Source organism: Rhinoderma darwinii, chromosome 2, assembly GCF_050947455.1.
Source record: "Rhinoderma darwinii isolate aRhiDar2 chromosome 2, aRhiDar2.hap1, whole genome shotgun sequence".
In the NCBI taxonomy this organism is placed as follows: Eukaryota; Metazoa; Chordata; class Amphibia; order Anura; family Rhinodermatidae; genus Rhinoderma; species Rhinoderma darwinii.
This window is the reverse complement of record NC_134688.1, coordinates 353,707,683-353,719,917: the sequence shown is the minus strand read 5'-3', so window position 1 is coordinate 353,719,917 and position 12,235 is coordinate 353,707,683. Positions and strand designations below refer to the sequence as shown.

General features: G+C 40.3%; 1 protein-coding gene across 3 annotated transcripts in view; it reads right to left on the bottom strand.

The window, feature by feature from the left end:
* Positions 1-12,235, bottom strand: part of TMCC2 (transmembrane and coiled-coil domain family 2) — a 66,300-nt gene that overhangs the window by 12,401 nt on the left and 41,664 nt on the right. Inside the window, exons 2-4 of one of the 3 annotated variants that reach the window (XM_075853785.1) lie at positions 11,306-11,505; positions 7,074-7,337; positions 4,377-5,068 (exon numbers count right to left, since the gene is read on the bottom strand). In XM_075853785.1, coding sequence (XP_075709900.1) covers positions 4,377-5,068; positions 7,074-7,337; positions 11,306-11,455 — 1,106 coding nt within the window. In that variant the 5' untranslated portion in view covers positions 11,456-11,505. The remainder of the gene's footprint in view (positions 1-4,376; positions 5,069-7,073; positions 7,338-11,305; positions 11,506-12,235) is intronic. The other 2 variants (XM_075853782.1, XM_075853784.1) reach the window with 2 other exon arrangements.

Here is a 12,235-nt window from a genome sequence, read left to right as displayed (position 1 = left end):
TTTGTTTACCTGGCATCCCAAAAAATAGGATAACCTTAAGGTGATCAAAAAGTCACATGTACCCCAAAATGGTACCAATAATAACTACAGCTCATCCCACAACAAACCAGCCCTCATACCGCTACGTCTATGAAAAATAAAATTAGTTATGGCTCCAATAAGTCAGGAAATAAAAAAAATATGCAGTTGTGCCCGAGGGGAACATTTCTTCTGTTTGAAGAGGCGATTTATCAAGGACCTAAAATTAGGGAACCAGGAAAGGGAGGGCCCAAACATATCCGCTGGAAGCGACGGTGCCCGTATTATACCAGGACAACACTTCCCAGCAAAATTCCTCAAACTACAAAGGTGCGGAGTGTGGACCAAAAGGGGGATAAGAAATGACACCATTTATCAGTGCGACACTGGCCTGTGCAGAAAGGATTGCTTCACAGCGTAACACACATCTATGGATTATTAATTTTTTTTCATACCACCTGACTATGCCCCTTATATACTCCGCCCCGCTTACATGTACCCCCACATTATAAAACACCAGCAATACTCAAACAAATTTAGTACCAAGCAAAATCCGCTCTCCAAAAGCCAAATGGTGCTTCCTCGGCTCTGAACCCTACAGTGTGCCCAAACAGCAGTTTCCTTCAACATATATGGCATCGTCATACCCGGGAGAACCCTTTTAACAATTTTTGGGGTGTGTGTCTCCAGTGGCATAAGCTTGGCATGACATATTTGCCACTGAATGGCATATCTAGGGAAAAATATAAATTTTTAATTTGCACCATCCGCAGTGCATTCATTTATGGAAAAGACCTGTGGGGTGAAAATCCTCACTACACCTCTTAATAAATGCCTTGAGGGGTGCAGTTTCCATAATGGGGTCACTTCTCAGGGGTTTCTTTTTATTATTTCACATCTGAGCCTCTGCAGTTGTGAACCAATACTTTGTAAATCGCCAAATTAGGCCTCCACTCCGCATGGTACTCTTCACTCCTGAGCCCTGTCATATGTCCAGGCAAAAGATTAGGGCCACATGTAGGGTGTTTCTAAAACCGGGAAACACCGCATAATAATTAGAGGGCTGTCTTGTTATGGTGGCACAAGCCGGGCACCACATATTGGCATATCTATGGAAGAAAATCCCATTTTCACTCTGCAACATCGAGTGAACACTAATTTCTACAAAACACCTGCAGGGTTAAAATGCTTACTACGCCCCTTGGTAAATGCATTGAGGGGTGTCGTTTCCAAAATGGGGTCACTTCTGGGGGGTTTCCACTGTTTTGGGCCCACAGGCGCCCAGAAACCAATCCAGCAACATCTGCACTCCAAATGGCGGTCCTTTCCTTCTGAGCCCTGCCGTTTGCCCAAACAGCAGTTTATGACCACATATGGGGTATTGCCGTATTCGGGAGAAATTGCTTTACAAATTTTGGGTTCTTTTTTTCCTTTATTTGTTGAGAAAATGAAAAAAATTGCGCTAAAGCTACGTCTTATTGAAGAAAAAGGACTGTTTTTATTTTCACTGCCTAATTCTAATAAATTCTATGAAACGTCTGTGGGGTCAAAATGCTTACTACACCCCTAGATGAATTCCTCAAGAGGTGTAGTTTCCTAAATGGAGTCCCTTTTTGGGCGTTTTCATTGTTTTGTCCCCTTTGCAAATGTGACATGGCCTCCGCAAACTATTCCTGCTAAATGTGATCTCAAAAAGCCAAATAGTGCTGTTTCCCTTCTAAGCCCTGCCGTGTGTCCAAACAGCCGTTTATTACCACATGTGGGGTATTGTTTTACTCGGGAGAAATTGCTTTACAAATTTTGTGGTGCTTTTTCTCCTTCAGTCCTTCTGGAAATGAGAAAAAATTAGCTAAACCTAGATTTTTTTTGAAAAAATGTAGATTATTATTTTCAGGGCCTACATCCAATATTTTCTGCAAAAAAACTGTGGGGTCAAATCGCTCACTATACCCCTAGATAATTTCCTCAATGGGTGTAGTCTCCAAAATGGGGTCACTTGTGGGGGGTTTCCACTGTTTTGTCCCCTCAGGGGCTTCGTAAATGTGACATGGCCTCCGCAAACCATTCCTGCTAAATGTGGACTCCAAAAGCCAAATGGCGCTCTTTCCCTTCTAAGCCCTGCCGTGTGTCCAAACAACCGTTTATTACCACATGTGGGGTATTGTTTTACTCGGGAGAAATTGCTTTACAAATTTTACGGTGCTTTTTCTCCTTCAGTCCTTGTGGAAATGAGAATAAATTAGCTAAACCTACATTTTCTTTAAAAAAATTTAGATTATCATTTTCACAGCCTACTTCCAATAATTTATGCAAAAAACCTGTGGGGTCAAAACGCTCACTATACCCCTAGATAATTTCCTCAATGGGTGTAGTTTCCGAAATGGGGTCACTTGTGGGGGGTTTCCACTGTTTTGTCCCCTCAGGGGCTTTGTAAATGTGACATCGCCTCTCAAACCATTCCTGCTAAATTTGAGCTCCAAAAGCCAAACGGCGCTCTTTCCCTTCTAAGCCCTGCCGTGTGTCCAAATATCCATTTATTACCACATGTGGGGTAGTGTTTTACTCGGGAGAAATTGCTTTACAAATTTTGCGATGCTTTTTCTCCTTTAGTCCTTGTGGAAATGAGAAAAAAAAATCGCTAAACCTACATTTTCTTTGAAGAAATGTTGATTTTAATTTTCACGGCCTACTTCCAATAATTTCTGTAAAAAACCTGTGCGGTCAAAATGCTCACTACACCACTAGATAATTTCCTTGAGGTGTCTAGTTTCCCAGATGGGGTCACTTTTGGGGGATTTTCACTGTTTTGGCACCGCAAGAGCCCTTCAAACCTGACATGGTGCCTAAAATATATTCTAACAAAAATAAGGCCCCAAAATCCACTAGGTGCTCCTTTGCTTCTGAGGCCGGTGCGTCAGTCCAGTAGCACGCTACGGCCACATGTGGGATATTTCCTAAAACTGCAGAAACTGGGCAACAAATATTGAGTTGCATTTCTCTGGTAAAACCTTCTGTGTTATAAAAAAAATTGTATTAAAAATTTATTTCTGCAAAAAAATATGAAATTTGTAAATTTCACCTCTACTTTGCTTTAATTCCTGTGAAATGTGTAAAGGGTTAAGACATTTTCTAAATGCTGTTTTGAATACTTTGAGGGGTGAAGTTTTTAAAATGGGGTGACTTTTGGGGGGTTTCTAATATATAAGGCCCTCAAAACCACTTCACAACTGAACTGGCCCCTGTAAAAATAGCCTTTTGAAATTTTCTTGAAAATGTGAGAAATTGCTGCTAAAGTTCTAAGCCTTGTGAGGTCATAGAAAAATAAAAGGATGTTCAAAAAACGATGCCAATCTAAAGTAGACATATGGGGGATGTTAATTAGCAACAATTTTGTGTGGTATTACTGCCTGTCTTACAAGCAGATACATTTAAATTGAGAAAAATGCTAATTTTTGCAATTTTTCACTATATTTTCGTGTTTTTCACAATTAAATACTGAATGTATCGACCAAATTTTACCACTATCTTAAAGTCCAATGTGTCACGAGAAAACAGGTGAAAGCATTTCAACGTTATTACCACATAAAGTGAAACATGTCAGATTTGAAAAATGAGGCTCTGTCAGGAAGGTCAAAAGTGGCTAAAGAGGAAAGGGGTTAAAGGCATCAGAAGAATGTGGATTAGCCACAGGAATTCTGATGTAGCCTTTGTCAATTAATATCCTTATTGTGGATATGTCATAAATGTCCCTGATGGGAAAACCCCTTAAAGTCATTATCATATATTAAGTGGAACAAGATGTATTATGACATCTATATATTGGACTTAGGTTTTGTTATGAACATGTGAGCAGTGTGTTTTTGTTAGTTGTATGTGTTATACACTCCCATAAAATAAACATATAAAAAAAATTGCAATTTGGGCTCAGACTGTACGTCCTCCTGGGCGGTTTTAATACACAACAATAAAGAACAGAGAACACTGTGCTGAAAATAAACTTGGAGCTTGCCTTGCTTGTTTCTCCTCCATTCCAGGCCATCTCTGTGGCTAGCTAGCATAGATAGACAACCCGTTTTTGTACAGAAGTACATTGTGATCTATGTTACTAAAGAGAGATTATAGATACCACACCAAGAAAAAATGATACTTTAAGTTTTAACTTTTAGAAAGAAAGATGTTCAGAAGGTAACATGTGAATGTTTAAATACCTACATTCCTGTAGTTTAATTATAAGCAATTTTAGCAACCTTGTCTGTTTTATATCTATCTACTGTAAAGCATTATCATGCTATATCAATATTTTTTATTAATAAACCACAAACTTCCTTTGTTCCTACATCCAATTCTGCAGTACTAACCTGTAACGCTCCTCTTGAAGACATTGTGTCATATAGCTATAATCTCGCTGTAGCTGTGATTTCAAGTCTTCCATTGAATCTTCAAGGTGGCTCTGCCCTTCTTTGATTTCACATAATTCCTCTAGAATAGCATCAAAGCCTCCATGGTGACTATGATGATGTCCCTCTAGAGTGTTTGACCTTGGGCTGCCAGGTCCTGCAGGCCCAGCCCCAGAGTTACTTCCTGCACCAGCTGACCCAGAAGTAGCACTAGAACATTCATCATCACTCCCGTATTTGGGACTTGGTGCCAAAGTTGCACTGCCACTCAGCGCCCTTGAGCCCCCCTGACCCTCCCCATCTTCTTCCATACCATCTTTTAGGTGTGGGATATTGTCAGCACTTCCAAATTTGTTTCGGATAAGACTAGCAAACTCTCGAGGCTTTGACACTACAGCTGTATGGGTGACCTGAGATAGTCCAGAAAGGCCTCCCTTGACACCTTCTACTACTCCTCCACTGAAGCCACTAATGCCAGCTCGCACATTTGCTCCTACATCTTTTAGACCTTGCTGCATGTCCCGCAATACATGCTTTGGCTGTCGTGATATGCCATTTTGTTCAATCTCCTTTAGTTTCTTGTGATAATGTTCTAACTTCTTGTGCAACTGAGCAATGGTCTGTGCAGATTTCTGGTTCTTTTTCTCAAAAACCTATGGGGGAATAAGGAGTACAAAAAATGTGAATCAAACACTACAGGAAAACATAGTAACACGATAAAAAAAACGGAAGATTTAAAAAGAACTTTTTCAGGGAATTACATTTATTGCATATTCACTGGATAACCGGAATCTGACCGCAACTGATCCTGAGAATGGGCAGCTTTGCTGAATATAATGTCTAATTGCTTAAAATAATGTTATTTATAGTTGCAAGGGCGTTCCTAAAGTACAGACATGGCTAAACAAAGTGTAATCAGGGCCAAATATTGCCAACATGGGTTAAAAGGGTTGACATATTAAGATCACGCAAAACACAAAAATGTTTAATTTTTTTATTTAAATTAATTTTAAAAAAAACAACAGCTTATGTGTAGATATTGCTAGCACGCTGAGAAAATGAGTTACTTAGTATTGTTTAGGATAGGTACACTCTTGAGCAGACTAATCAAATGAGACCTGGGTTGGATTTTTGCGAAGTTTGCGCGGTGGATTGGAAATTATTTTCCCAATGAAAAACAATGAGGTTGCAGCACAAGTCATGGTAATCCCACAACATTACGGAATCTTGCACACAATGCAGTGTCGCAGTGAAGTCCTAGCATTAAAGAGGCTCTCCAAGATGCTTTCCTTCTCTAATGGCAGCACAATGTCAATTTGTCATGTCTGGGAAATTAATTGCTAGGAATACACTCCATAACAACAAGTCCTTTAGCATTTCACTGCCAAAAATGTATGCAATATGTCATGACTTTAAACGCTTGCCGTAACTAGAGAGGGAGCAGGGAAGATGAAACACCACCGCATGTCACTGTCATCTCTCCACCTGTACAGCCTTCCAGTGACTCCAGGGTCTTGACCTCTTAATAAGGTTATTGCCCCACGTACAAATTAGAGAGTGCTTACCGATCAGAGAGTACCAATCAGTCATTGTCACATATGTGGGGGTGGCGTCATTTAATTTCCTACTACAGGGGTGAGAAGCTAAGCAGTCATGATCAGGCGAACGAGCGCTTGTTCCCAATCATTGGCCAGTGTAAACATGGCAGCGATCAGGCGATGAAAACGCAAAGTTTGTTCATAGGCTGATACACGCGCGCGCACGCACGCACGCACTTTTGGATCCACTTCTGGCTTTGGCTCAAAAAAACGAAGCCAACAACTGCATCTAATCTGTGTGTGTGTGATCCTGCCCTTAGGCACGAGTGGTATGTATGAGCTCTGCACATCTGGAACTTTTAGGAGGCATTGTGTGTCTCAGGTTCTGCTTGGGTCAGACTTTTAGCTACAGAGATACATTTTTATGAATTTATTTGCAAACATTACATTTTGATGCAAAATTGCATAAATGCTACGAGTTTTAAGTTCAATGTGCCTGGTGTCTAGTTTCAGGAAATCTATAGGTATGGGAGTATAACTAGATTATTTTATTTTTACGTTTTATTTATGTTTGTTCAAAAGTGTGAAAAATGTTCTGGCAGCAAAAGGATTAAACGTGGTTGTTAGTTAGAATGCAACTAGTCTGTCACCGATTACTAAGCTTACGATTGGCTGAGTTGCTATTGACCTGAAGGTAGAGAATGTGCACATAGGCTTGGTAAGACTTAAACCAGGCTTTTATTTATCTCTTACTGCCACTTCAAGTATATTTTTGTAAAAAATAAATGTACATGGAGACTTTTGCAAAATGTTTATGGCGAACAAACTACGGTAAAATATCAATATATCACTCAACAGGAGCAATTCTGCTAATAACAATATATATAAGGACATTACTGTTCATGCAACTCATATGTAAAGGTGTAAAATTGCATATGTGCAATGTGCAAAATATTTTCATTTATAGTCATTTCATTTAGATCTAATTTTATTTTTTTCAAATTACATAACAATTGAGAGAACATTGGTGTCTTGTTACGGCAAGGCTGGATTTATCCTTCCGGAGACTGCCCTTAGCATGCCCATTTTAGACAAATCATTTTCCCAGGACAATAAATACCTGTTTAATGCGAGAAGCTTGTTGTCGGTCTGCATTATTTGCCAACTTTAAATACTCTGCAACGTTGTCATCCCGTGCCTCCTGCTCAATCTTAATCTGTTCCGTTATCTTGAGGATCTTTTGATGTAAATGATCCATAGCGGCTTTAGTGCGCTGTGGATCAGGTGCCGCTTCAGGGACTTCCAAGTTGATGTTCCCCTCTGAACCGCCATGAAGTGTACTTGGGGGGAGAGTCAGGCTACTCAAATCCCCCTTGTCCGGCTGCTGAAATTTACAAGAAGACAGAAATCAGAATGTAAATGGGATAATCACAAATCAAAAGCTAGTTGTGGATCTATAGTGAAGTCACAAATGAATATATAATCATAATAGTTTACTTATACCATAGTGTACACACACATTATATATATATATCTCATGATCATATATATGAACATACAGGATAACACTGGTACCTGATTGAGCTTCTGTCTCATGTCCTATTCACAGATTATGACAAATTACTACAGCAAAGAGAGAAGCTGCGATGGTGTCAGAGGATGTTAACAAATACTGCTGATCCAAGGAAGAAAATCAGCTAAGAGGGGAACTATTGTAAAAAACTTGACTGCAGGAAATGAACTGGGTTCATCATTATATACTTCCCCTTTTTTATTTAGGTATGAGAAAGACAGCAGGGAAAGGGTAAATACAGCCTACAGGCAATACACACCCACATATTTAGTGACACTTTTTTTATATTTATGGGGCTGGCATTTTTTATTGCATATGTGTATGTGTCTCTTCACGACACATACACAAAAGCAATGTGGCAGCTACCAGGCATAGGAGGGTAGGGTCGGGAGCCGACCTTATCTCTTATGCTTCTGCCGTTCTGAATGAAATGCGCATGCTCGGTGGCATGCGCACTTCACAGCGACCAGTATACAAGCTGGTTTGCAGCGGGAAAGCCGGCACCATTTAGTTGAAGAACGGCAGCGCAGCAAGTAAGGTTTGTGTGCGTATGGGGGTTTGTGTGTGCGTGTGGAGGGTTGTGTGTGTGCGTGTGTGTGGGAAGGGTGCATGCGGGGTGGTTGAGGGGGTGGGGGGTTGTGTGTTAGGTTGCATGTGTGGGGGAGGTTGTTTGTGTGGTGGTGTGTGGGATGAGGTGCGTGGGGTTTGCGAAGCGGATGCATGTGTGGTGGAGGTTTGTGGGGGGGGGGGGGAGCGCCATGATGTGCCAGAATTCTTAACAACTATTAATATTTCTGACGCATCTCTAGGTCCCATGCGCCACAATAGAAACTACAGTTCATTGACGTCTAGTTTCTATTGCAGTGCAGGGGAGAAGACAGAAGTCTGCTGCACGAGATTTTTTTATTTTTCATATTACTAACTTTATTTTTTGTTTTGCAGGTTCCGCTGGATCATTGGACTACGTCGTAGATTCGGTGGACTACTGCAATGATCTACGTTTTTTGTTTAAATAAAATGGTTAACGTCTTGTGGGGGAGTTTTTATTTCAATTAAAATATTTTCTTATGCTTCAGTGTTTTTTTTAATACTTTATTTGCGCCTTAGTAATGGCAGTTGTCTGTTTGACAGCATCCATTACTAAGGCCGGGCTTAGTGTTCGCCAGTAAAAAAGCTAGGACTAACCCCCCCATTATTAACGTGGCACCCACCGCCACAAGGGGTATCGGGAAGAGCCAGGTTCAATCCAGTACCCGACAATCTGGAGTGATGGCCGGGCACTGGGGCGGCCAGAGGCTGGTATTATGAGGCTGGGAAGAGCCAAAAATAGTCAGGTTGCTTTTCCTGATTCACCTTGCTGTAATTCTGGGAAGTGCTCCCTCTGGTGGCTAACATAGGAAAACATGTCAAATTATTATTTAATTTTTAATAACTTCCCACTTTGTGGAAGAAAAAAAAATACACCAAAAAAACAAAAAGAATATAATAAAAATAAGTAACTTATTAAAAAAAACTAAATCTTAATTCACTACACATTCCCTTTAAAGAGCATCTGCCATCGATAATCTGTTTTTTTTTTTAACAATATGTAAATGCCATTGACTCATTATTATTTATTAGGGGTTCTTCCTGTCAAGTCCACGTAATTTAGCAGCTTCCTCTGCATGCCGATGCAGGACTGCCATTTGACCTGATGGTGCAAAACCTATTTTCACGTAAAAAAACACGAGACAAACACAGTAAGTGAAATAGCTTAACTCAATACTCCGAACAGAATATTTAATTTATCTCTGTAAGTAGAGGGAGATAAGCCGCAGTCACCTCTGGCAACAATTATTCTTTGGGGAACAAACAATCAGGTATTTTAAAACCGAACATGTCCTTCCTCCGATGGCAGACGTTGGGGGTCTTAGATTAGATTGTCAACGGTTTCCATCAAAACCAGCAAGTACAGACAACATTAATCTATTGTGCGCCCAACAATCTGAATTTTGGGATAATTGTGAACAATTCTGGAAAAAGGGTTTACACAATGCATTTTTTGATAACATTTAAATAAAACACCAATCATAGTCTAAAATTATGAGGATATAGACATTGATAATAATGTCTGAAAAAAACAGCTTTCACCCCAATTTGCCTAGTTTTATGACAGAAAATGTTAACATGTCATATTACAATCTTACAATGCGAATATGGTACGTTATAAACAATCTCTTCACCATTGCCCTGAGTAAGTTTATGTGGCCAAAAAATGGTCGATTGCCGACAACTCTCTGTATAAACAGACGATGTGCTGCTGGCAAGATGCAGAATGTGTGTGTACGAACTATCGTATTACCGAGCGCTTATCCTAATACATTTGGATCATTGCTCCGTTTGAATAGAGCAAACAAGCGCCGATTGACATGCTGTCAATCAGTGCTGGTTTACCGGGAGAAAATCTGCTCATGTAAAACCCCCTTAGGCTATGTTCACACGGAGTATTTTGGGGGAGGAATATCTGCCTCAAAATTCCGTTTGGAAGTTTGAGGCAGATTTTCCTCTCCCTGCACGCCGATTTTCGCGGCGTTTTCACCGCGGGCATAAAATGCAGCGAAATACGCTTTCTCTGCCTCCCATTGATGTCAATGGGAGGTCAGAGGCGTGAACGCCCGAATATAGGGCATGTCCCTTCTTTCTCCCGCAAGACGGTTTTACCGCTCGCGGGAAAGACGCCTCCGCCTTCCATTGAAATCAATGGGAGGCATTTTCAGGGCCAGTTTCCACGTCAAAAAACTCCATGTGAACATACCCTAAGCCTAAATAGAAAAGAACCACTTGAAACTTTACTGATATGATTGGGTAGAAAATTGATCTAATGGGCAGTTTGAGTCCAAATGATTGCTCTTTACTGATAATTTAGCACCTATTGTCAGTATAGTTCCACTGTCCTGTACATAATATCACTAACTACTTTCCACTGATGCCATACACACATCCTATTTTTAGTATAGACCACAGCATTAGCAGCAATACATCAGTTATACAAATATATAAACAATGGTTAAAGGGATTGTCTCAGGGTGATAACCACAGTCTATCTGCCCTACTAGGGTATTATTTTAAAAAGGGGTTATGTTCATAAAGAAAACCTATGTAATAAAACAAACAAACAGAAAATATAACCCATTATGAAAAATAAATATCCCAGCTGTACACGCAGTATTCAATTGTTGTTAAGATAAAGATTATATATATGAACACGTAAGGCTCTGTGCACACTTGCGTAAGTTCTCTTGCGTCAGGTTTCCTTTGCTTTTTGGCAGAATAGAATAGCATGCTGCACTATACTATCCAGTAAACAAACAAAAAGAAGGAAACTTAATGGACCCATTATAAGTTAATGGAAGGGGTGGGTTGTTACCAGATCATGACGAATACGTCCTACCAATCATAATGGATCCATCATATCTGTCATGGATCCTGTAAATATGGAAGCCGTAAATGCTAGAATTTTACAAACAACTTCTTTCGAAGAAGAGATGTTGCAGATGTGGTAACAAAGTAACATAGTTTGCAGGGTTGGGAAGATCAACTTATTATCTTAAGGTGTTGACCTTCCTAACTCCAATACGGCAATCAAAATCCCTGAATCCACAATCAATGGTCTATCTAGAAGATCCTCTAAAACTCACGTTTGGTTCTACTCCTACATCAGCTATCAGTCACGAGTCGCATTATCCTCCTCTAAATAAATATGGTAACTTGTGTCGTTTACAGCACAGGACTGTACTTACGCCAGGTGCGATGAGAGGATTTACAAGCTGCATCTTCACAGGGCCAGGCTCAGAAGGGAAAATTTCAGGCAATATCAGACCCAAAGGACTTGTGCACAGAGCCTGTCCAAGTGCTCCCACAAAAGGCAATTCTTCGTCTCCCTCCCTCATGATGGCCCCCAAGTTAAGGAACAACCAAAAAAAAAAGATGAATAAAAACCCTAAATGAAAAAAAAAAAAGCTGACTGAAGACGAACACAGTAGATGATAACATTAAAGATGACAAACATAAAAATATATCAATTTCCAATAGGATCCTGTAGTATAAGGATTATGGGCCTTTGACTGTGGATCTGGTAGGAACAGACTTAGAAGATAACAGGAAAGTGAAAGGGGAAGCAAATATGGCTCGGTTGCAGGAACCACGCTCTAGCATGCCATCCTCAGCCCTGACAAGACCGCTTAGTAAACACGGAATGGTTATTTTCCAGCATTCACTGCCAATCAATGGTCATCGCATGAGTGATTTATCAGCCTTCAGGGGATGCTTGGACACAAGGACACAACGGTTCCGTCATATTGATCTGATTCAGGGACATCAGATGCCAGAATTTTCAGGACAAACAAAACCCAAGTGGTGCCAACATTTAAAGAGGCTCTGTCACCAGATTTTGCAACCCCTATCTGCTATTGCAGCAGATAGGCGCTGCAATGTAGATTACAGTAACGTTTTTATTTTTAAAAAACGAGCATTTTTGGCCAAGTTATGACCATTTTTGTAGTTATGCAAATGAGGCTTGCAAAAGTCCAAGTGGGCGTGTTTAAAAGTAAAAGTCCAAGTGGGCGTGTATTATGTGCGTACATCGGGGCGTTTTTAATACTTTTACTAGCTGGGCGTTCTGATGAGAAGTATCATCCACTTCTCTTCAGAACGCCCAGCTTCTGGCAGTG